At 44.2% G+C, this 26,755-nt stretch overlaps 2 protein-coding genes and 1 pseudogene across 2 annotated transcripts; 1 reads left to right on the top strand and 2 right to left on the bottom strand.

The window, feature by feature from the left end:
* Positions 1-32: 32 nt before the first annotated feature.
* Positions 33-2,123, bottom strand: LOC139755084 (uncharacterized). Its single transcript, XM_071673190.1, has 3 exons — positions 1,970-2,123; positions 530-1,490; positions 33-349 (listed from the first exon to the last, which is right to left on the bottom strand). The coding sequence occupies exons 1-3, from the start codon at positions 1,986-1,988 to the stop codon at positions 208-210; spliced, it is 1,122 nt and encodes a 373-aa protein (XP_071529291.1). The 5' UTR covers positions 1,989-2,123; the 3' UTR covers positions 33-207.
* A 2,448-nt stretch (positions 2,124-4,571) lies between these two features.
* LOC139755085 (uncharacterized) lies at positions 4,572-6,466 on the bottom strand (annotated as a pseudogene).
* Positions 6,467-18,224: 11,758 nt separating this feature from the next.
* Positions 18,225-20,140, top strand: LOC139754913 (uncharacterized). The gene is made up of 3 exons (XM_071672737.1): positions 18,225-18,326; positions 18,752-19,712; positions 19,893-20,140. Exons 1-3 carry the CDS (start codon positions 18,308-18,310, stop codon positions 20,032-20,034), a joined length of 1,122 nt encoding a protein of 373 aa, XP_071528838.1. The 5' UTR covers positions 18,225-18,307; the 3' UTR covers positions 20,035-20,140.
* The last annotated feature ends 6,615 nt before the right edge of the window (positions 20,141-26,755 follow it).

Genomic DNA, 26,755 nt, shown 5'->3' with positions numbered 1-26,755 from the left:
ACACACAACTCGGATTGAAATGAAAGTCAGCGTTCAAAATCATAATATTTTTTCCTTCCATTACAAACTACAATATTTGTGAGGCATCAGGAGAGAGAGAGAGAGAGAGAGAGAGAGAGAGAGAGAGAGAGAGAGAGAGAGAGAGAGAGAGAGAGAGAGAGAGAGCGAGAGAGCTTTAAAGATGGTAGTACAGTGATGGTACAGTGTTTAGAAGAACTTTTCCTGAGGCAGACCGAACTCTTGGTTCCTGATGTAGAAGTTGGAGGATTCCTGGCAGGGGGTGGCCGCCGACTCCACCACGCACGTCAACTCCTTCTGGTCGAACACGGTTCCCTCGCCACACATGAAGCTGAGGAGATGTACATTGATGGTCATAATACATTAAGGGAGCCATACAGTAACATCATTATCTATACTCTCAGGGACACAACTACTCCACTTAACATGAACATACAGCCCTTATAATCCAAACTAACACTAGGAAGTACTGACTAATCTATATATCCAGACTTGATAACATGGGACTCACCTGTATTGGTAAGTTTGTACTGCACCATCAGAGAAGAGGGCGGGATTACACACATGGAAGACGCGACAGAAGTTGTCTTGGTCGGCGTAGTAGCCGTAAGGACGGTCAACGCAGGTGAACGATGTGGAGATGCTACCAAGCAGTTCGCTGGCACCAGAGGGAAGGTTTAGGGGCTCAAAGACGCCGTATTGACTGTTGTCAAAAGTCTCAAATGAAGAACCAGATCGCTGGAAAGCTTCATCCTGGAACTGACTTTGCTGTGAGGAGCGACTGCTGGAACTGTCTTGGAAGCTGTTGGCAGCGTTTTGCTGGTTGATGTTTGTCTGGAAGCGGCTTCCATCATTTTGTTGATTGAAAGAGTCCAGGAAGCGATTGGCAAAATTCTGTTGGTTGGAGTCAGCCTGGAAGCTATTTCCGAAAGTCTGTTGGTTGCCAGTGCCCTGGAAACGGCTCTCTGCATCTTGCTGAGACGTAACTGTCTGGAAGCGACTACCACTGTTTTGCTGGGATGTGCTGCTCTGGAATGTGCCATCAGAATCCTGTGTGATGGAGCTGGACCGCAATCGGTTACCACTGAACTGGCGAGCAGCATCTGACTGGAAGGTGTTACCACTGCTCTGTTGGAAGGCGTTTAATGCATTTTGTTGGTTCTGCTGGAATGAAGTATCCTGAAACTGATTTCGGTCAGCGGCATTGGTCTGGAACTGATCATTATTTTGCAAAGACCCAGACTGACTGGAGAAGCTGCTGCCAGCTAAACCAGACCTGAAGTTGGTTCTCTGGTTGTTCTGGAAGTTACCGGTGGACTGGAATGAGTTACTTAGAAATTGGTCGTTGTTTCCAGAGGTGAAGGAGGAACCTCCTGTTTGCTGGAAGGATCCAGGACCAGCGAGTTTAACGGCAGGAGTGAAGTCCCTCGACAGCTGGAACTGCTGACCCGTGGCCAGCGCCGCCAACACCACTGTAAACATTCATGATCTCAGACATCGACAAGCCTTGTGAGGCCAAATACTTTTGATTTATTGAATACTCCACTACCATTCTCAATGTACTAAACCTTATCTTAAAGAAAGGATATCTAAGCTTCCATAATCATACAACAATTACCTATACGTGTCTAAGTAAGTACATGTTCTCTGAAACTTTAGAAAACATTGCACACAGCATCGGGAATAATGTTAGTATACGACGTCCTACGATATTCACGTAAGTCGTTCCTCTTAAAACTGAGGAACCAATGATTCCAGAGAGGGACAACATCCACTCTCAGGATGACAAACATTTCAAGAGACGGAATATTCCAAGTAAAATGCTACAAAGACTAACAATTATGAATTAGACCTCCTCATTCTTGATGAATAGAGAGTTTCTATCGGCTACAGTAATTAGCATTTTTTCGTCGTAAGTTTAGCACCTATGTAATGATCAAACTGAACTTACGGATGAGGAAGGTCTTCATCGTTATCCTTGTTGGTTGGGGTTTGAGTGACTACGGCCTGGCCACCGTTGGCGGCCTTTATATACCCTGGCAGACGTGGAAGGAGGCGGGGCTTCGTACACAGACCTATGCCTCCCGGCCAATAGGAACCGTTGGGGAGACTAACACCGCCACTTCCATTAATACCAGTTTGTAGCAGTAGTATGGGACGACGCACCCGCCACCGAGGCCGCTCGCTGTCTTTCACTTAGGTGATGGTATTATTGTCTAGCTCCGTAACCTCTTTCATGGGGTTCCTGCAGCTCGAGGCTGCACTCCACGCAGTAGCAGAGAAATGATGGATTCTTTTGAAGAAATAAGCTCACCAAAGGTGACTTCTGTCTCCCAGTGTATCTTAGCTGTAGGGAGAGTCTCTTTACATCACTTCGGCGATACACAATTGTAAAAATATAAATTTCATTTTTCTTTCTTATCCGGGGTTTCCCACCTTCGTGGGATAGCGCCAGGAACAGACGAGGAACAGCTCTATTTGTCCACATTCACTCTTTACCTGTCATTTTGAATGCACCGAAACCAAGACACACCATCCACATAGCCTGATCCACAAACTATTCCATGTTTTGCTCGACTCCTACATATGTCCTAGTTCAGTCCATAGACAGCGCATCGCTCCCCATATACCACATCGATTCAATTCATTCTGTTCCATAATACCGGAAAGCCTCTTTTTCTTCATATATCCATCTTCTTGTAGATCTCTCTCCCCCGAACTCCCTCCATTCCTGACACGCAGATTCTCTGAGTCAGTTTATCTTCGCTAATCCACTCCATGTTTCTAAACGATTTCAAGACACCCTGGTCTCTCAGTCACACTGTGCTAACTACCTCACCTTCTTCTGACACTGTCGTTTCTTACACAATCAACCTGACTGACACTACATGTGTACAATGAATATTTAAGTTACTATATTGTTGAAATGTAGCGTTTTGAAGTGTGATGACAGGAAACTTGTTTCACTTGGAAAAATTAATTTGATTATGGTTTTACACTTGAATCTGACGAAGTTTCTGTTTCCCCATCCGGCATTGCTGGAATTAAGGTCAAAAGCAAGAGGGGAAATGTCATCCACGCAAGAGATCGAGCGAATATCAAGGTGAGGAGAAGATAAATGACTTGAAAAGTGAATAGTGAAATCATCAGCTTAAGAGTAAATGGATTATAGAATGAAATATACAAATCGTTTTAGGAGAGACAAAAAAGAGTAAGTGAAAGGACAAAACCCAGAGGGACGCCACTGCTGACAATATAAGAGGAAGACGTCGCTCCGTCATCGACCACCAAGATGGAAGAACTGGGAAAGAATCAATCCATTGGAGCACATACAGAATGGGGAAACGTAAGGAGAGAAGGTAAGTAAGTAAAGCCTTATGCCACACCTTATGAAACGTTTAGGAGATGTGCAGAGCCAAGACGAAAGGTTCTCCATAATCCCTGAGAGAGGATAAGATGTGGGTATGCAGCCTAGCTCGACAGTAGACCTGCACTCCGTTACCTGTGATGGTGATTTGACAGAAACGAATGAGATGTACAATGTTTAATAGAATGTGAGTCAATTAAAGAATTAAAGTCTCGAAGAAATTAGAGACAGTAGATTTGAAACATGACTTAATAGTGGAATAGAGAGCAGTTTTTTTCTAAAACCCAGGTTGGCTTAAGTTACGCTATGAAAGTGAGGAAGAATTAGGTTTTTAGATGAGGCTAAATAGGCGAGGTAAATCGGAACCAGTGTAGATATCTGCTCCTTCCTGACGCGTGGGGGAATGCCACCTGATCCATACTGCTGGATCACCTTTCATTGGGATGGAACTTGGAGGAATCTGTGCGACGAACACAAGACTGTAAGATATAATGAATGACTAAACATTTGATCTATTTGTTGGTTACCACGAACTTATCTTATCATCCCAGTGACTACTTCATTGATAACCATATGTATATTGATAACCTATTGCAAGTTTAAGATTCCATAACTTATCATAGTTAATGGTGCAGTCAGCAAGGGAAAGCCATTTGATTAAGTATGTTTTCGTCACAAATAACAGTTCTGTTGCCCTGCATTAAACATGAGCTATGATCACTCTTTGTGTATATATATTATGAGTTCAGCTGATGGAGCCATTGTTGATATATATCACGTCATTCAGACAAGATATTTTCTCAGTATGTGTTCAGACACACGTCTCTAAAGAGTGTGGTATTTTTGCAACTTTGCATCTTTGACCAACGTGGAACACATTATCTTACCTGTTCACACTTGGTGGGGAAGGATCAATCGCTGAGAAGTCTACCAGCTCTGAGACTCACATAACTCAAACTTGAGTCATAAGGTTTCCATAGTAGAAAGTTAAAAACTTTCACTTTATTTACCCTGTTCACAGACCTCAGTATAGCTTAGCAACCGGTACATAGAAGAGGTTTTTGTATTCACTTATTGATATGATTTACGAGATTCGCTTGTGGGCAATACTTTCAGAACTCTTCTTAGACAATTTGTAATTGTAGTTAGTGGTTATACACAACTCGGGTTGAAAAGAAAGTCTATATCCTAAATTATAATATATTTTTTCATTCATTACAAGCTACAACATTTGTGAGGTATCGAGAGCCAGGGAGAGGCGTTCCAGTTGGTGGTACAGTGATGGTGCAGTGTTTAGAAGAACTTTTCCTGAGGCAGACCGAACTCTTGGTTCCTGATGTAGAAGTTGGAGGATTCCTGGCAGGGGGTAGGCCGCCGACTCCACCACGCACGTCAACTCCTTCTGGTCGAACACGGTTCCCTCACCACACATGAAGCTGAGGAGATGTATATTGATGGTCATAATACATTAAGGGAGCCATACAGTAACATCATTATATATATTCTCAGGGACACAACTACTCCACATAACATGAACATACAGCCCTCATAGTCCAAACTAACACTAGGAAGTACTGGCTAATCTATATATCCAGACTTGATAACATGGGACTCACCTGTATTGGTACGTTTGTACTGCACCATCAGAGAAGAGAGCGGGATTACACACATGGAAGACACGACAGAAGTTGTCTTGGTCGGCGTAGTAGCCGTAAGGACGGTCAACGCAGCTGAACGATGTGGAGATGCTACCAAGCAGTTCGCTGGCACCAGAGGGAAGGTTTAGGGGCTCAAAGACGCCGTAGGTCTCAAATGAAGATCCAGATCGCTGGAAAGCTTCATCCTGGAACTGACTCTGCTGTGAGGAGCGACTGAGAGTACTGCCCTGGAAGCTGTTGGCAGCATTCTGCTGGTTAAAGTTTGTCTGGAAGCGGCTTCCATCATTCTGTTGACTCAAAGTGTCAATGACGCGATCGGCAGAATTCTGTTGGTTGGAGTCAGCCTGGAAGCTATTTCCGAAAGTCTGTTGGTTGCCAGTGCCCTGGAAACGGCTATCTGTATCTTGCTGAGACGTGACTGTCTGGAAGCGACTACCACTGTTTTGCTGGGATGTGCTGCTCTGGAATGTGCCATCAGAATCCTGTGTGATGGAGCTGGACTGCAATCGGTTACCACTGAACTGGCGAGCAGCATCTGACTGGAAGGTGTTACCACTGCTCTGTTGGAAGGCGTTTAATGCATTTTGTTGGTTCTGCTGGAATGAAATATCCTGAAACTGATTTCGGTCAGCGGCATTGGTCTGGAACTGATCATTATTTTGGAAAGACCCAGACTGACTGGAGAAGCTGTTGCCAGCTAAACCAGACCTGAAGTTGGTTCTCTGGTTGTTCTGGAAGTTACCGGTGGACTGGAATGAGTTACTTAGAAATTGGTCGTTGTTTCCAGAAGTGAAGGAGGAACCTCCAGTTTGCTGGAAGGATCCAGGACTAGCGAGTCTGACGGCAGGAGTGAAGTCCCTTGACTGCTGGAACTGCTGACCCATGGCCAGCGCCGCCAATACCACTGTAAACATTAAACTCTTCAGGCAACGTATCACTGTCACGACCCATGTAAGGCCAGACCTTTGTATTGTATATACTTAGACAACTGTACAGTGTTCCTGGAACCTTAAACTTAAAATCTAAGCCACCGTTACCGGTGCTTCTCTACGTAACCCATGTTTCTTCATTGTTTCAGGAGTGGAATAATGGCTCACGTCGGTATGAAACAAAAAGATTTATGAAGGTCAGTCACCTGGTTAGAATAGTATCTACTTCCGGACAGAGACATCCGCCACTGGTAGCACAAGGAACATCGAAGTGACGTGGATTTTTGAAACTGTATCAAAGACCATTATCAACTATCTATTTGAGGGGGGGAGGGGGCGCTTAACTCTCGTTTACTAAGGACACTAAATCAACATTCTATAGCTATAAACTTATCAACCCTACAATGATCAAACTCAACTCACGGACGAGGAAGACCTTCATGTCTGTTGCTGCTGGTGAGGTGCGAGCGACTACGGCCTTAACCCCGCAGTCCGGCTTTATATACCCTCTTAGGCGCGAAGGAGGCGGGGCGCTGCGACAAGACCTGTCTCCCGGCCAACGGGTACCGTGGGACTCTTACGGCCACCAACACCAACCTGTAGTAGTCGTAGTAGCGAGGCGCTCCAGCCACCAAGGTCGCCGTCTTTCAACTGGGTAATGTTATACACTGGACTGTGGCAAGGAGTGTAATAGACACTGTCAGGAAACATGAAAAATGTGAGGCAATGACGAATATTCGAACGCGCGATCGTTCTGGCACATGCTACAAATGGGTTGTCATTCAGTTTACTTCGTTGTCATTTAGTTTACTTCGTTTAGTTTCTTCCGTCTGCTTATCTATCTGACACGACGGTAGGATAAAGTCGATAAGTTCTTCAAGCTTGGTACGTGACGGTATGTACTGAAGCATTTTGCTACAGGGTTCGGTCTAGGTTAGCAAGGACATTCCAGTCTTCCTCATTTTGGCGCCAGCCTTCCCTGAAGACAGACGTGTTTGCCCCGTGCTCCCACACATCGAGAATCCACGTCGGGTATCGTATGTCATCTTTCGTTTGTTAGTACGTCGTCTGCGACTTACTCTCCATCTTTTCAAGCATAAATGTGTTGCTCCGAACGTCTTTCTTAACTCCATTTCATATCGTAGTGCTGAGAAGTGCTATAGATTGGAATGTGATAAAGGAAAAAGGTACAATACCTTCAGCTCACTGAGTTGAGGGAATGCGCAACCTTGAGAAAAGACAGAGTGACTGTCTGAGGCGTAAGGAAAAGTCGTTAGTGTTCACAAGTTCGAAGGTCCGGAGAACTGTAATTCCCTTCGTATACGAAACCTTCTCTTTGATGTAGAATTTCTCATTCGTATCCCTAAACGGACGAGTGCTGGTGGGGAAAAAGCTGCCTGAAGCTATTGACTGTATAATTGGTCTAATTCACAAGGTAGATGTCCTTCAGGAGATTGCCGAGACGAACTTGCTGCTGGGTGTGTCAGGGAGTGAGCCGGCGATGTCTGGGAGCAGCGATGTTGTGGGTGTTCAGCCTCCAAAAGCCGTCCTTCTTCCATCCAACTGAATTGTCATATCCAAGAAGTTCGTTGAGGTGCTAAGTCCCATAAGATTATACACCTCTGTTGACGATAGCGACAAAGATTTTTAAGTTTTTGGGCTTTGAATTACGTTGAGGATAACAAACTCAATGTTAGGCAGGTCGATGACTCCATGATTATTAGCTGGAGGAGTTGTGCGCCAGGAACACATCACGCCGTAAACGTTCTTGCTCGCCAAGTGTCAAGGTAGATGATGTAGTTGACTCCGTAGAGGAGGTTCCTGGTGGTGCTGGCGATAATGCACATCTTATTGGTCGTCACGCAGTTATGAGCGGCGTACTACAGAGATCAAAGGAACTGCTTGGAGAAATACTTTCTATTGTTCGAGTTTTTTTGAAACTAAACGTTTTCAAAGGGTATATCAGGAACGCTTTCTTTATCGAGGTGTTCAGTTTCGATGAGTTTAAGGAACCTTTATTTACAAGAGGAAGTCGAATTTGTAAACACGCAGCAGCAATTTACATGCGACCTGATATGTTTACGAGAGACCACACCTGAACGAACTGGGAACAACGTTTTGGCGGGCATCTTTGTGAGGTCTACATGTATTTGCGTTCCGTCAAATAAAAAACGCAGCCCGCCGAGCATGAATGAATATTTCCTCGCTGAATACGCATCTCCAGGCTACACTCCGTACGACAGCGACTGGGTAAAATAGAGATAGTGGCGCTGTTTTCGCTCTTCGCTAAAGCTTAACGTAATTCAATGCTGACAAATGTCTTAGGTGTTGATTTTAACGAATGCATATATATATATATATATATATATATATATATATATATATATATATATATATATATATATATATATATATATATATATATATATATATATATATATATATATATATATATATATATATATATATATATATATATATATATATATATATATTTCTTTTTGGTAGAGAGTAAAGAGAAGCTTTGTATGAAGACTACAGGGGGATCATTGATAGCTTTGATTAACATAATTCTCATCATTCTCTTCAACGAAATCGTCCATGTTTGATATACATATCTGGCTCATTTCTTTTACGATACAGTCAACAGGTCTGATGAAAGTAAAGCAGTTGATGTCATCTATCTGCTATCGGTAAAGTATTCCATCACGTCCCTTATCATAAGCGTATGGACAAAAAGCTGAGGCAGATGATGTAGGTGAGGTTCTACTCGGGTCTTTCGCAAACTGGTTGCCTGGCCATGGACGAAAAGTGAATGGTTGGACGTAACAAGTGGTGTGCCGTAGGGATAAGTCTTGGGACCGGTCACCTTTCTCATATATATATATATATATATATATATATATATATATATATATATATATATATATATATATATATATATATATATATATATATATATATATACATATATCAATGACATTGATAATGTGCTCCGTTACAAAGTATCAGAATTCAGTGATAATACTGTGAGTGCCACCTGTGAATCCAGTTCATCGTCAACTTGTCTACGTCATCTTAAAGTCGCAGATGGTCGAATCCTATCGTAGATTTATTTAATCTACGATAGGATTTGACCATCTACGACTTTAAGATGACGTAGACAAGCTGACTGATGATGAACTGGACTCACAGGTGGCAAAGATGGGGAGTCAAGCCACAGAATCCTGCTAGGCAACTAAAGATAAATAAAGAAGAAAATAAGGTGTGATAATGTCCACTGACCTGAAATATGATGGGTAGAGCTTAGAAGCAGTCTTTAAGGAAAACAAGCACTAAGAAGGGCCAGCTAAACGAGGTAAATTTAGTTAGCTGAGAAAAGAGAAAGGTTTAGAGATGGTCTAATGCAGGTTTTCAGTGCAATCAAACGCTTTGATAACCTCGAGCTAATAAGATGCTCAACGCTAGATCTCTCTCATTCTCCCCGTAGTATTGGATACTATATAAGACTCGTTAGGAAACCGTTTTACTTATACTGAGGCGAATCATTCTTTCTTCAATAGCATTTGTTAATACATTAAATAATTTGCCGACTAAGATAGTTGAAGGAAGCATCATAGGCACGTTTAAGAATAAGTTGGGTAAACACTTCGCGTCAAGTCCACAACTGACAATTCTTACGCATACAAAGTAACAAGTCCACAACTGACAATTCTTACGCCTACAAAGTAACAAGTCCAAAACTGACAATTCTTACGCATGCAAAGTAACAAGTCCACAACTGACAAGTCTTACGCATACAGAGTAACAAGTCCACAACTGACAATTCTTACGCATACAAAGTAACAAGAAAAGTTTGCTGATGTCTCGCTTGAGATCATCTGTACGTTTTTACTACTCAACCTCACTAATCCACGACTACTCAACCTCACTACGTGTGAGGCAACATAGTGGTATGACTGGTTTGTGACGAATATGCGAGAGTGTCGAGGCTGTGTGTGTGTGTGTGTGTGTGTGTGTGTGTGTGTGAGGCCATTATAGTCATTCCAAATCTCTTGTGGATGGAGCGTTGCTTGTGATGAGAGTACGGTGAGGGAGGAGGATGTGATGGTCTCGTACTGATGGATCATGTTGAAAGATAGCGGAAGTTACCTCATCTGTAGTATGGCTGATGATTCAGCGTTTAGCTGAATCAGCGGAGGAGTCGGATAGCAAAGCAGGTGCCTTTGATGACGTACAGTGAGCTGGGTTAGTGAATTTCTACGTACGTCCCTAACTTGGATGGATCTGTTCCTTATTTACCGTCATCTTGGCTTGATATGACATCTTATTTGATGAACTCGAGTGATATCCTCGCTGTACAAACTTTAGCTGACTTCCCTGGGTAAAGGTTAATTCAGCTTTACGCGCTAAATATAGCTCACGCACCGTTTGAGCTGGCCATCCTAGTCCTCACAGGAGCCACACACCGGTGTAGGGGGTGGGCCGGCCACGTATATCCTCCAGCTTGTTTTTTCGCGCCACCCTGAGAGGATCCTCGCCAGGCCAAGAGCTGGCGAATCCAACAGCGAGACCAGACCGGTTCCGTCCTAGGGCTCTTGCCCCTCAACCGGTTCGCCCTACCTGTCGAGTGAACCTTGGCCGGTGTACTGGGCCAGACCCACGACACCCCACCACCCTACCAGGAGCCTCCACCACGACTGGTTCTGTGGCAGAATTGGTCTTGTCTTGTGGTCGACCGCTGAATGGATCCACTACGGACGGGAACCCGTCGTCGAGGGGGCGTCCCATTCCGGCCCGACCCGGGAAGGTGTGTGATCCAAGTGTGAAACGAGTCTCGCGCCTCCGGGGTGTGTCTCAATACTCACTCTCACGGAAGAGACCAGCAAGAAGCTCTACACACACACACACACACACACACAAACACACACACATGCGCGCGCGCACGGTAACCCACTGATGTAATTTATCAACGGCAGTTCTTGTCTTCACGAGCGAACACCTTATACCGTAAGACAGGTACGCTGAGACCTCACATCATCCTGGAACGCCACATTGTACGACGCCCTCAGAACCATCAAACTTCCTCGGAAAAATAAAGCCATCACTCACACACACACACACACACACACACACACACACACACACACACACACACACACACACACACACACGGGCAACAGCGGTGCCAAACACCGCCGCGAGGAAGGCATATTACACCTTGTCTCACCTTTATCTCCAGGTACGTGGAACCTGTTGCCATTATCTGGTCTTCTTCACTGAAGAATGACACTGAACTGCTGGAAAAGGGTCCAAAGGAACGCAAACAAAACTGTTCATGGAAGCTGACTGGAATGAGTTACGAAGAGACGAGGGAAGAAAGAACGCCTCGACTCGGCCGATCTTGGAAGCAAAAAAAGAAATGGATGAGGTGAGACATGATGACCTCAGAGAACATCCTAGGAGGAGGCTATGACGATATGAACATGTAACAGGTGTTTGATGTCAGGGAAAGTATCCAGAACAAGAGAGCATCGCTGGAGATCAGACAAAAACGATAAGATGTGTATGGAGGATCATGAGGAAGGCAAAATCGAGGAGTATGGAGGGGCATAATAAAGGATTCCTTGGACAAGAGAGTCATCGACACTTGGAACAAGCTATGCCAAGAGGAAGTCAACGTAATTAAGAAAAAAAATAATCATAAATCTTTGTGAAAGAAACAGAAAGATAAGAGGACAGACTCCCCTAACATAACGCTTCCTACCCATATGTACAAACAGGTAATAACAAACAGTGGAGCCATCGCATGAATCCTCTAACCCGGCGTTGTTCCCGTCAATAGTATTTGCCAAGAAAACTGTGCGTCGGCGGTGTCGTTGGACAGGGCACCGCTGGCGGCCGAGGCGGCGGGAATGCACCACTCTATCTATGGTTAGGCGGGTGATATATGACCTCCGTCCCGTCAGACAAGTCGCACGGGTAGGGCAGGTCAGAGAAGGGGTCGCCGCCTGGTTGGCTACTGATAGAGGCGGCAGGTTACATTCTAGGGTGGAAAGTCCACTGCGGACCTTGACCTGAAGCCTCGCACATATGACACCCTGTGGTTTTTAAACTATCTAAAGCTGGAAGGAGGACTGAATTCCCTTAGACGTACACAAAAACCTTGCAGACCTAAGGTCCTGTACAACTGAATCCTTAATGGAGCCACGGATCCTATAGTTTCTGAAGCCTCTTAGACCTGAACCTCCGTTGGAATCAAGTACTGTAGAACCTCCAGAACTATAGACGCGAACAACCGTGAACATAAGATCTCTTAGACCCCCCCCCAGCCATATGAACCTGTAGAGGTGGAGCTCTGCAGACTTGAAGCTACATGGATCCGAAGCTTTCTAAGCCAGAGGCTGGCTAGACCCGAGGATATGGAGGTATGTAAACAGGAAGACGTGTGCTCTTGTAAACCTGAACTCTCGAAGAGCTACAGTATTGCAGACGCGGAGGAAAAATGCGTAAAGACCTGCAGAACTGAAACCATGTAAATCTGAAGCCTAATGGACCTGAAGACTTATACGTATACCTGGATGTCAGTAGACCTACATAATATGTAGTTCTGGATAACTGTGCCCTTGAAGCAAAGCAGACCTGTAAGCCTGAAGATCTGTATACCTGAAGCCTTTCAGCTTGGTAAACGTATACACAGATCAGCAAAGCTGAAGCCTCCCACTCCCGTGGACCTAATGCCTATTGGTGGGGAGACTTGGGGGACAGCCAGTAGAGGGAGGGGCCTCCACACTCGTGGGGTCTCATTTCTTGAAGAAACATCTGCTATCATGAAGCTTTTTAAATCGTTATAAACTCTCTGTATTCACTTCACTTTTTCCCACTTCTTTGCATATTTTCGAACACGTTTCTTGCTGTATTTGTTGCCTTAATCTCTTTACTCCTTTATCTTTACATTCTTGAAGGAACTGTCCTCCGTCTGAAAGCTCAGATTGGTTTAGAAACTAAAGTTACGATTGAATGTGTTCTAAATGTCTCTCATCTTTCTTCTCTCGTCTGTGTTCGTCAGCTTTAAAGTTTCCACCTCTTCCCTATACCACAACTCTCTTATTTCTAGTACCCTCTCTGTTGTTCCTCTTTGGACCTTCTCTATTGGACTTTCATTTTCGTTAGATCCCATTTTTTTCAATATAGTGACCAAACTTACAAGTTTATTTATTCTTGTTTTCTATTGACGCGCTTAAATGCAAAACATAAGCTTTCTTAGGAATCCTCCTGATGTGGCGCTCTATCGATAGGATAGGTGAAATGCTGACCTCAAAGTCCCTTTCACAAACAGATTCATGGAACTAGTTTCTTACCGAATGATAACCATAGTGAAGCCTTGGTCCACTGTGTTTCCATCTTCATTTTAAATGCTCTAGAGAAGCGTCATCAGCCACGTAGTATCTGACCAGCTCTGGAGCTCCTCCAAGTCCCTTTGTAGACTGTGACCCTCGTCATTCCTCACTTCTCTCAGAGGTTAGGAACAACAATGGCCCTAAGCTCGAGTCCCGCGGTACGCCACTGGTAATGCTCCTCCGACAGATGTCTTCTGTTCGCTCCGGTATGTTGATTGTCGATCCACCGAAGGAATCCACCGCAACCCTCTTTAGGTATGCTTGAAAATCTACCTTCATTACGATCCTCTTCAGTAGGACGTTGTCAAATGCTATCTGGTGAGCCAAGAACAAGTAATCCAACCCCTTTTCCTTAAAACAGATCTCACTCTGTTACAGAATCTAAAATTTTCTCACACACACTATTTCTTTTCTTTGAACTTATGTTACCTCTCACTTTGAAAGTTTTCCCTGTCACAGATACTCATCCTTCGTTTTCCGATTAACTTTTCCAGCGTCTATAAGACCACACTCGACTGAGATATTGGTCTGTCGTCCAGCGCCACTCACTCATCTTTCTTAGAAATACACATGAAATTTAATCTCACTCCCTTGGTACTACGCCATTTTCAAGTGATAATTTTGAACAATACTGGAAGCAGCCTATCAAGCGTTTCTCCACACTGTTTGAGTACATGTGAAGAGACTTTATAAGATCCAAGTGTCTCGTATGGATCAGAATACCTCAGTAGTCTTCATGTCTTTTTTACCAGTTTCCTTGCCTACCAAGACCTCCTCCCCAACCTATTCGCTTCAGGGATGAGTGTCCTCCATTGTAAATACGCTTTTGAGTTTATGTATCATTTCTTTCGCATATCGTCTCGTTACCTCAGGAACTCTTCCTTTTGAAGCCACTCGCCTATTCAGCAGTTCTCTGACTTACATGGATACATGTAATCAACATCTTCCAACATTAGGACTTAACCCTCGCTCAAAAAGTGCATCTCTTGCTCCCTGGAAAAGTACCTCCTGGCTAAACATTCTGAATGAGGCAGATGTGGTGTGTTTGGGACAAGTTGGCGTGCGGAGAAAAACATTCCGAATACTATGATGAGAAGAGAGGAGGCAAAGAAAGTCTTGTGGAAGATGAAGTGTGGCAAAACGACGGAGGTGTACAGGACTGCTAATGAGTTTCCCAAAAAATGGGGGCGAGAGTCCCGCTAACTGATTCATAGACAGGTAGATATATACATAGATATGTAAGTGAACAGGTCACAGAACATGTACGGTTTATATTCATTTAATACGACGCTCACTACAAGTCTTGCATACGAACTACATGGCGAGGGTACCTTTAGTCAATGGCAGGACGATTTTCGCTTGTTTTTCATCACCGGTGACCTGGGGGCTAGAGAATCTGTGTACGTGCCAAGCAAGACGGTAAATATGATGGGTGCAGGAGCTGGAAGACTATATCTGGCCGCAGCAGAGGATCCAGAAGCTCCCGCGGTAACCTTGATCGAAAGTAAAAGCTGGTGTTGTCTTCCCTCTAGTCCGGCGGGGGTCGCTGACACCCGAGGAGGCTACGATACTCCAAAGGTCAGTCTGCAACATGACACTCCCGGACTACTGGCTGTTGCCAACCTGCCGGAGCACACACACCTTCACTACCCACGCTCGTGCTCCTCCTGAACTTCGTGGGGCCGGAGGTAGATGCTGGTCAGGTAAGTGTTCTCGATCCGTCTGGAAGATGAAGACTCTGCCGCCTCTGTTGAACGTGTCGGGCTGTCTTGTTTACTTTTGTCAGGTGGGAGAAAACTTGTGCCACACGGAGGGAATCGTGGAGCTTGATGGAACGAGTCTTGGTTTCGCTCGGTCAAGTAAAAGAAGCGATCAGTGAAGAGCTTGTGATCTACTGAGTAACTAAGTTGATTTCTTTTTTATGTTGGTACGTACGTCAAGGAAATATTTAGAAATATTCCCCGCCAATAGACAGGCTGCTACATAACTAAGTGTAGCAGCCTGAGCTGTGAACACTTTAGTCTTAGGTCTTAAGGTCATCTGATGCTATCTATGTTCATGATACATTTCTCATCGCATGAAACACAGCTCTTGCCACTACACCACCATGGCATCGAGTACTTATAAAATCTCATCATAATAACAAGTGTCATTATATCATAACAGCATTTAGTGTAAAGACGGTTGGGAATAATCACGAAGATGCCACGATTTAAAAAGACGAAGCTTAGTATAATAGACTGGGGAGTTCAAGTGCATAAGACCAATTAGAAATAGACCCCTTATTTCCATCTTTGTTATTCAGTGATAAAAAAAAAAGAGGTGGCTACAGGTACGCTCTGGAGAACCTGTTAAAACAAAATGAGACAGTAGAATCGAGAGTAAAGTCCAATGTGTTGACTGACGTGAGCAGTTGAGTTGGGGGAACAACAGGAAGGTGCTAGGCCTAAGGTGTAGCTGACAGTGGTGATGGGACGTGGAATAAGTGCATCAGTGATGAATGGAACAAATACACATTTCCATCACAAGGATGGCCATAAAACGGTAAAAGTGAAGGGGGGAAAAATTCATATGTTTCTGGCTGTAAGAAATATGATAGGTTAGTGTGCACGGTTTTAGGTTTCTGTGAGGATTGGCTGGAAGTTTATCAGATCGCACGAAAGTATAATATTCAAGGCACCCTTTTCGCCTTAGATGGTCTCCAACTAAAACTCTGTCTGAATGATTAGATATATAATGATGATAAAAGTTGAGTATCAATGAGTATCACTTACGATCCTTGAGAACTTAGATGAGGTGAGAGATACTGATGATACAGGATGATGAAGATAAACTGGTGTGGAGGCACCTCGAATGGGGAATAGAAGGTAATTGAACGATTAAAGGTTTGGGTTGAATATCATGGATCAAAGAAAAGTGAAAGATCATCTCACAAAAGGGATGCAAGAAAATCGTAGCACACTAAACTCTTTGCAAACGTTTTAAATCGTAAGTATCGCACTAAACTTTCGAAATTTGGTGAATACTGAATAGGTACAGAGGCGACAGTGGAGATCTGTATGAAGAGCAAGATGAGGATCTAAGGCTTTAGAAGATAATAGTATCAAAGGCTGACATTTATAGGAAGTATAGGGTTAATATAACACCTATACCCAGGAGACTGGTGCACAGTGTTGCCTAAAGTGAGTACCTTCGGTTAGATGATAAAAATGTTTGTTGCCACTCAAGTCACCGCGTTCCTTGCATATGATGAGGATAAAGTCCTCACAATATACACATCTGCAGAACTAAGTCGGACCGCAAAGTTAGATAAGATTGTTGGAATGTCTTCAAATATAACTACTCCAGTGAGATAATTACACAGAGTATTTTCAATAGGCTCACAGGTCACAACTCTTTACCTGCACTATTGGATTTATTGGGTTTGATTTCAAGGATCTTCACAGAGTCTAACGCCCAAGTCAGTAGTAGGGTTGTAGCCTCAGAATCTTATTGGACACTCCTGCATAGTAGGCTGCTCCTGACAGTGACCACATCACAAGTTCAACTATCGTGCTGGACGTATGGGCAGCTTTTTGTAACAAAAATTTGGCCATTGGTCTAATGCCATAACTCTGAGATCATTGTGTATTTCATTAGCTCTTCCAGATTAAGGTTCATTTTCACTTGTAAATATCTTTTTTTTTTTTTTTTCAACGGCATTAGATTTTCCAAGAACACTGTGTATATTTCCTTCATATTCCATAAAGCGACCGAACTTCGTTGCCATGTTTCCCATATATTCCTAACAGAGTTAGTTTAATAGTAATCAGTACTGACGACACTCATATTCATGTTCATATCGTATAATACTTTGGACAATATGACACTGCATTTTGGACCCACACATTCTTATGGGACAGGAAAACAAGGCTGGTCAACATAACTCCCCACCATTTGTCCGTGACTCCACTAAACAGTTCTAGAAACAAATCAGCACCAGTAGTCATCTGTGATCCTTCACACAGCATAGAGTCAATCAGCAGAGATTCCCCTGTGAAGTCCCAGACCCGAAGTGATGGTTTTCCCAGTCAAGGGTTACATTCGAACCCGTTTGGGCTGGGAAAGCCTGGTGTTCCCATTGCATAACCGAGTGTTAAGATATTACTAATCCAAATTCAACCAAGCATTAACACATTGTTAATCCAGAGTTAATCGGGTGACAAGATGTTACAATCCAAATTTAACCATTCATCAAAACATTAGGAAGCTAAAGCCAATCGTGCATCAAACCGTTTCATATATAAGTAACTGATCCGAACATAAAGTAACTAAGCTCATGTCTGTTACACTGGTAATAGACATATAGGCTGACCGTGGTATTGCATGAGATTTGAGCCTTGATTGGAGACAGTTGGTAGAAGTAGTGAGGTTTGTGCATGCATTTCTCTATTCCTCGTCTAGCAGCCCCTGTTATGTGATGAATAAGGACCAAACGGGAAAGGCAAGGGTAAATTTTGGAAGAATAAAAGTTCTTCAGACGTTCTTCAGTTCAGGTACAGGTAGTTCACGATGAATATACGGACGATAACTGGAGGATGTGATGATGTTGGTGAGGTGTTCCCTCCTGTTCAACATGTCCAGAATGACCCCCAGAGGCGCCTGGTGGGCCGAGCAACCTGGAGGGGGCTGGAGCCAAATGAGACGGTGGGAAGTGGCAGAATCTATGACTTTTCTTGCTACCGTGAAAGACAACGACCTTGGTGACTGGCATGTCATGCTACTACGACTACGAGTTGGTGTTGGTGGCCGTGTGAATCCCTCGGTTCCTATTGGCCAGTGGGTTATAGGTCTTCTGCGAGGCCCCGCCCACACCCATAACTCTCAGGGTATATAAATGCAAGGAAGCAGCGGTCAGGACATAGTCGCTCACGCCTCACAGCAACAGCAGCAACCATGAAGACACTCCTCGTCCGTGAGTTGAAAATGTTCACTGCAGAACTTGCTTAAGTTTACTTCTGTAGAAATAATTATTAGCGTCCTTGGTAGACAACAGAAAATCAACTCAAATACTAATATTTCTCTTTTGGCTGTTATCCTGAAAGTGCGGATGTCACCGTCTGGAAACAATTTTCATTTTCCTGGAAGGTGACAGACGTCCATCATTATCGCGATACGAGTCATACTAACTTAAACAGTGTTTCCTATAGGTAAATTTATCTAAACATAAGCTTATGAACGCATATGTATGTTTGGTTTGACTTTCTCAACCTTAAATCATCAGTACTTGCAAAGGAGTAGGATGTTGTGAGTGGCGGTACGTTCTATAAGAAATTAAAGATGTTCGGCTTTGTAAGACTTGTGACTCTGACGGAGGTTTAAGATGATGTATGTTTACAGTGGTGTTGGCGGCGGTGGCCATGGGTCAGCAATTCCAGCTGTCGAGGGACTTCACTCCTGCCGTTAAACTCGCTGGTCCTGGATCCTTCCAGCAAACTGGAGGCTCCGCCTTCACCTCTGGAAACAATGACCAATTTCTGAGTAACTCATTCCAGTCCACCGGTAACTTCCAGAACAACCAGAGAACCAACTTCAGGTCTGGTTTAGCTGGCAGCAGCTTCTCCAGTCAGTCTGGGTCTTTCCAAAATAATGATCAGTTCCAGACCAATGCCGCTGACCGAAATCAGTTTCAGGATACTTCATTCCAGCAGAACCAACAAAATGCATTAAACGCCTTCCAACAGATCAGTGGTAACACCTTCCAGTCAGATGCTGCTCGCCAGGTGGGTGGAAACCGATTGCAGTCCAGCTCCATCACACAGGATTCTGATGGCACATTCCAGAGCAGCACATCCCAGCAAAACAGTGGTAGTCGCTTCCAGACAGTCACGTCTCAGCAAGATGCAGAGAGCCGTTTCCAGGGCACTGGCAACCAACAGACTTTCGAAAATAGCTTCCAGGCTGACTCCAACCAACAGAATTCTGCCAATCGCTTCCTGGACTCTTTCAATCAACAAAATGATGGAAGCCGCTTCCAGACAAACATCAACCAGCAAAATGCTGCCAACCGCTTCCAAGACAGTTCCAGCAGTCGCTCCTCACAGCAAAGTCAGTTCCAGGATGAAGCTTTCCAGCGATCTGGATCTTCATTTGAGTCCTTCGACAACAGTCAATACGGCGTCTTTGAGCCCCTAAACCTTCCCTCTGGTGCCAGCGAACTGCTTGGTAGCATCTCCACTTCGTTCACCTGTGTTGACCGTCCTTACGGCTACTACGCCGACCAAGACAACTTCTGTCGCGTCTTCCATGTGTGTAACCCCGCCCTCTTCTCTGATGGTGCAGTACAAACTTACCAATACAGGTGAGTCCCATGTTATCAAGTCTGGATATATGGATTAGTCAGTACTTCCTAGTGTTAGTTTGGACTATAAGGGCTGTATGTTCATGTTATGTGGAGTAGTTGTGTCCCTGAGAATATATATAATGATGTTACATTATGGCTCCCTTAATGTATTATGACCATCAATGTACATCTCCTCAGCTTCATGTGTGGTGAGGGAACCGTGTTCGACCAGAAGGAGTTGACGTGCGTGGTGGAGTCGGCGGCCACCCCCTGCCAGGAATCCTCCAACTTCTACATCAGGAACCAAGAGTTCGGTCTGCCTCAGGAAAAGTTCTTCTAAACACTGTACCATCACTGTACTACCAACTGGAACGCTCTCCCTGGCTCTCGATACCTCACAAATATTGTAGTTTGTAATGGATGAAAAAATATATTATAATTTGGGATATAGACTTTCTTTTCAACCCGAGTTGTGTATAACCACTAACTACAATTACAAATTGTCTAAGAAGAGTTCTGAAAGTATTGCCCACAAGCGAATCTCGTAAAGCATACCAATAAGTGAATACAAAAACCTGTTCTATATACCGGTTGCTAAGCTATACTGAAATCTGTGAACAGGGTAAATAAAGTGGGAGTTTCAACTTTCTACTATTGAAACCTTATGACAAGTTTGAGTTATGCGAGTCTCAGAGCTGGTAAACTTCTCAGCGATTGATCCTTCCCCACCAAGTGTGAACAGGTCAGATAATGTGTTCTACGTTGGTCAAAAATGCCACACTCTTTAGAGACGTGTGTCTGAACACATACTGAGAAAATATCTTGTCTGAATGACGTGATATATATCAACAATGGCTCCATCAGCTGAACTCATAATATATATACACAAAGAGTGATCATAGCTCATGTTTAATGCAAGGCAACAGAACTGTTATTTGTGACGAAAATATACTTAATCAAATGGCTTTCCGTCGCTGACTGCATCATTAACTATGATAAGATATGGAATCTTACGCTTGCAATAGGTTATCAATATACATATGGTTATCAATGAAGTAGTCACTGGGATGATAAGATAAGTTCGTGGTAACCAACAAATAGATCAAATGTTTAGTCATTCATTATATCTTACAGTCTTGTGTTCGTCGCACAGATTCCTCCAAGTTCCATCCCAATGAAAGGTGATCAAGCAGTATGGGTCAGGTGGCATTCCCCCACGCGTCAGGAAGGAGCAGATATCTACACTGGTTCCGATTTACCTCGCCTATTCAGCCTCATCTAAAAACCTAATTTTTCCTCACTTTCATAGCATAACTTAAGCCACCCTATATCTTAGAAAAAAAACTGCTCTCTATTCCACTATTAAGTCATGTTTCAAATATACTGTCTCTAATTTCTTCGATACTTTAATTAACTCAGTTTCTATTAAACATTCTAAATCTTATTCGTGTCTGTCAAATCACCATCACAGGTAACGGAGTGCAGGTCTACTGTCGAGCTAGGCTGCATACCCACATCTTATCCTCTCTCAGGGAATTTGGAGAACCTTTCGTCTTGGCTCTGCACATCTCCTAAACGTTTCATAAGGTGTAGCATAAGGCTTTACTTACTTACCTTCTCTCCTTACGTTTCCCCATTCTGTATGTGCTCCAATGGACTGCTTCTTCCCCAGTTGTTCCATCTTGGTGGTCGATGACGGAGCGACGTCTTCCTCTTATATTGTCAGCAGTGGCGTTCCTCTGGGTTTTATCCTTTCACTTACTCTTTTTCGTCTATCCATAACCGATTTGTATTTTTCATTCGATAATCCATTTACTCTTAAGCCGACAATTCCACTCTACACTTTTCAGCTTATCTATCTTCTCCTCACCATGATATTCGTTCAATATCTTGCACTTATGACAATTCCTCTTCTGATTCTGGATGGGGAAACATAAACTTGGTCAGATTCAAGAGTAAAACCATAATTATATTACTGTTTCTAAGTCTAACAAGTTTCCTATTATCACACTTCAAAACGCGACATTTCAACTATACAATAACATGAATATCTACTGAAGATATGTAGTGTGGGGCAGGTTGACCGTGTTAGAAATGACAGTATCAGAAAAAGGTGAAGTATTTCGCGCAACGTCATTGAGAGACCAGGTTGTCCTGAAATCGTTCGGAAATATTGAGTGAATTAGCGAAGATAGACTGACTGAGAGAATCTACGTGTCTGGAATGGAAGGAGTTGAGGGGAGAGAGATCGACAAGATGGTAAGATATAGAGAAAGAGGCATTCAGGTAATATGACCTGAACTTTTAGGAGTGTGATTGGCGTGCCATGGAACAGAATGAATTGAATCGACGTGGTATATGGGGAGCGATGCGCTGCTATGGACTGAAGTAGGACGTATGCAGCAGTCGAGCAAGACATGGAATAGTTTGTGGGTCAAGCTATGTGGATGGTGTGTCTTGGTTTCGGTGCATTCAAAATGACAGGTAAAGAGTGAATGTGGACAAATAGAGCTGTTGCTGGCGCTATCCCACGAGGGTGGGAAACGCCGGAAAATAATGAGAAAAAGAAATATTCATATTTACAATTACATATTTCCGAAATAATGTAAATAGACTCTCCCTACAGCTAAGATACACTGGGAGAGAGAAGTCACCTTTGGTGAGCTTATTTCTTCAAAAGAATCCATCATTTCTCTGCTACTGCGTGGAGTGCAGCCTCGAGCTGCAGGAACCCCATGAAAGAGGTTACGGAGCTAGACAATAATACCATCACCTAAGTGAAAGACAGCGAGTGGCCTCGGTGGCGGGTGCGTCGTCCCATACTACTGCTACAAACTGGTATTAATAGAAGTGGCGGTGTGAGTCTCCCCAACGGCTCCTATTGGCCGGGAGGCATAGGTCTGTGTACGGAGCCCCGCCCCCTTCCACGTCTGCCAGGGTATATAAAGGCTGCCAATGATGGTCGGGCCGTAGTCACTCAAACTCCAACCAACAGCTATGAAGACCTTCCTCATCCGTAAGTTAAGCTTGATCTTTACAGAGGTACTAAAGTTACGACTAAAAGTAGTGCACATTACTGTAGCCGATAGACATAATAGAAAGATACCTTTCAATAAGGATACAAAAGTCTAGATTGTAACTCATAGACTTCATAAGGATTCATTCCATATGTTCATTCTCTTGTCTCTGTCTGAAGGCAGTAGTTCTTCAGTTTGGGGATGAAAGACTTCTATGAGTATCGTGGGACGTCGTAAGCCAGCTTGATTTAAGACTGTATGAATATAAAGATTCAGAGAACATCTACTACTTAGACACATATTGAGTAAATAACTGAGGTTAGAATACTGAAGGTTCGATATTCAGTATTTGAAAGTTTTACAATGAGAGTTTTGATACTGTATATAATAAATGTTTGTCCTAACAAGGCTTGTCTATCATTCCACGCCCGTTCACATTTCACCTATCATTCCACGCCCGTTCACATTTCACCTATCATTCCACGCCCGTTCACATTTCACCTATCACTCCAGACCCGTTCACATTTCACCTATCACTCCAGACCCGTTCACATTTCACCTATCATTCCACGCCCGTTCACATTTCACCTATCATTCCACGCCCGTTCACATTTCACCTATCATTCCACGCCCGTTCACATTTCACCTATCATTCCACGCCCGTTCACATTTCACCTATCACTCCAGACCCGTTCACATTTCACCTATCACTCCAGACCCGTTCACATTTCACCTATCACTCCAGACCCGTTCACATTTCACCTATCATTCCACGCCCGTTCACATTTCACCTATCACTCCAGACCCGTTCACATTTCACCTATCATTCCACGCCCGTTCACATTTCACCTATCACTCCAGACCCGTTCACATTTCACCTATCATTCCACGCCCGTTCACATTTCACCTATCATTCCACGCCCGTTCACATTTCACCTATCATTCCACGCCCGTTCACATTTCACCTATCATTCCACGCCCGTTCACATTTCACCTATCATTCCACGCCCGTTCACATTTCACCTATCACTCCAGACCCGTTCACATTTCACCTATCACTCCAGACCCGTTCACATTTCACCTATCATTCCACGCCCGTTCACATTTCACCTATCATTCCACGCCCGTTCACATTTCACCTATCATTCCACGCCCGTTCACATTTCACCTATCATTCCACGCCCGTTCACATTTCACCTATCATTCCACGCCCGTTCACATTTCACCTATCATTCCACGCCCGTTCACATTTCACCTATCACTCCAGACCCGTTCACATTTCACCTATCACTCCAGACCCGTTCACATTTCACCTATCATTCCACGCCCGTTCACATTTCACCTATCATTCCACGCCCGTTCACATTTCACCTATCATTCCACGCCCGTTCACATTTCACCTATCATTCCACGCCCGTTCACATTTCACCTATCACTCCAGACCCGTTCACATTTCACCTATCATTCCACGCCCGTTCACATTTCACCTATCACTCCAGACCCGTTCACATTTCACCTATCACTCCAGACCCGTTCACATTTCACCTATCATTCCACGCCCGTTCACATTTCACCTATCACTCCAGACCCGTTCACATTTCACCTATCATTCCACGCCCGTTCACATTTCACCTATCATTCCACGCCCGTTCACATTTCACCTATCACTCCAGACCCGTTCACATTTCACCTATCACTCCAGACCCGTTCACATTTCACCTATCACTCCAGACCCGTTCACATTTCACCTATCATTCCACGCCCGTTCACATTTCACCTATCACTCCAGACCCGTTCACATTTCACCTATCATTCCACGCCCGTTCACATTTCACCTATCACTCCAGACCCGTTCACATTTCACCTATCACTCCAGACCCGTTCACATTTCACCTATCATTCCACGCCCGTTCACATTTCACCTATCACTCCAGACCCGTTCACATTTCACCTATCATTCCACGCCCGTTCACATTTCACCTATCACTCCAGACCCGTTCACATTTCACCTATCATTCCACGCCCGTTCACATTTCACCTATCATTCCACGCCCGTTCACATTTCACCTATCATTCCACGCCCGTTCACATTTCACCTATCATTCCACGCCCGTTCACATTTCACCTATCATTCCACGCCCGTTCACATTTCACCTATCATTCCACGCCCGTTCACATTTCACCTATCATTCCACGCCCGTTCACATTTCACCTATCACTCCAGACCCGTTCACATTTCACCTATCACTCCAGACCCGTTCACATTTCACCTATCATTCCACGCCCGTTCACATTTCACCTATCACTCCAGACCCGTTCACATTTCACCTATCACTCCAGACCCGTTCACATTTCACCTATCACTCCAGACCCGTTCACATTTCACCTATCACTCCAGACCCGTTCACATTTCACCTATCATTCCACGCCCGTTCACATTTCACCTATCACTCCAGACCCGTTCACATTTCACCTATCACTCCAGACCCGTTCACATTTCACCTATCATTCCACGCCCGTTCACATTTCACCTATCATTCCACGCCCGTTCACATTTCACCTATCACTCCAGACCCGTTCACATTTCACCTATCACTCCAGACCCGTTCACATTTCACCTATCATTCCACGCCCGTTCACATTTCACCTATCATTCCACGCCCGTTCACATTTCACCTATCACTCCAGACCCGTTCACATTTCACCTATCACTCCAGACCCGTTCACATTTCACCTATCACTCCAGACCCGTTCACATTTCACCTATCATTCCACGCCCGTTCACATTTCACCTATCATTCCACGCCCGTTCACATTTCACCTATCACTCCAGACCCGTTCACATTTCACCTATCACTCCAGACCCGTTCACATTTCACCTATCATTCCACGCCCGTTCACATTTCACCTATCATTCCACGCCCGTTCACATTTCACCTATCATTCCACGCCCGTTCACATTTCACCTATCATTCCACGCCCGTTCACATTTCACCTATCACTCCAGACCCGTTCACATTTCACCTATCACTCCAGACCCGTTCACATTTCACCTATCACTCCAGACCCGTTCACATTTCACCTATCATTCCACGCCCGTTCACATTTCACCTATCACTCCAGACCCGTTCACATTTCACCTATCATTCCACGCCCGTTCACATTTCACCTATCATTCCACGCCCGTTCACATTTCACCTATCACTCCAGACCCGTTCACATTTCACCTATCACTCCAGACCCGTTCACATTTCACCTATCATTCCACGCCCGTTCACATTTCACCTATCATTCCACGCCCGTTCACATTTCACCTATCACTCCAGACCCGTTCACATTTCACCTATCATTCCACGCCCGTTCACATTTCACCTATCATTCCACGCCCGTTCACATTTCACCTATCATTCCACGCCCGTTCACATTTCACCTATCATTCCACGCCCGTTCACATTTCACCTATCACTCCAGACCCGTTCACATTTCACCTATCACTCCAGACCCGTTCACATTTCACCTATCACTCCAGACCCGTTCACATTTCACCTATCACTCCAGACCCGTTCACATTTCACCTATCACTCCAGACCCGTTCACATTTCACCTATCACTCCAGACCCGTTCACATTTCACCTATCATTCCACGCCCGTTCACATTTCACCTATCATTCCACGCCCGTTCACATTTCACCTATCACTCCAGACCCGTTCACATTTCACCTATCACTCCAGACCCGTTCACATTTCACCTATCACTCCAGACCCGTTCACATTTCACCTATCATTCCACGCCCGTTCACATTTCACCTATCATTCCACGCCCGTTCACATTTCACCTATCATTCCACGCCCGTTCACATTTCACCTATCATTCCACGCCCGTTCACATTTCACCTATCATTCCACGCCCGTTCACATTTCACCTATCACTCCAGACCCGTTCACATTTCACCTATCACTCCAGACCCGTTCACATTTCACCTATCATTCCACGCCCGTTCACATTTCACCTATCATTCCACGCCCGTTCACATTTCACCTATC

This window comes from Panulirus ornatus, chromosome 18 (genome assembly GCF_036320965.1).
Source record: "Panulirus ornatus isolate Po-2019 chromosome 18, ASM3632096v1, whole genome shotgun sequence".
NCBI lineage: Eukaryota > Metazoa > Arthropoda > Malacostraca > Decapoda > Palinuridae > Panulirus > Panulirus ornatus.
This window is presented reverse-complemented; position numbering and strand designations above follow the sequence as displayed.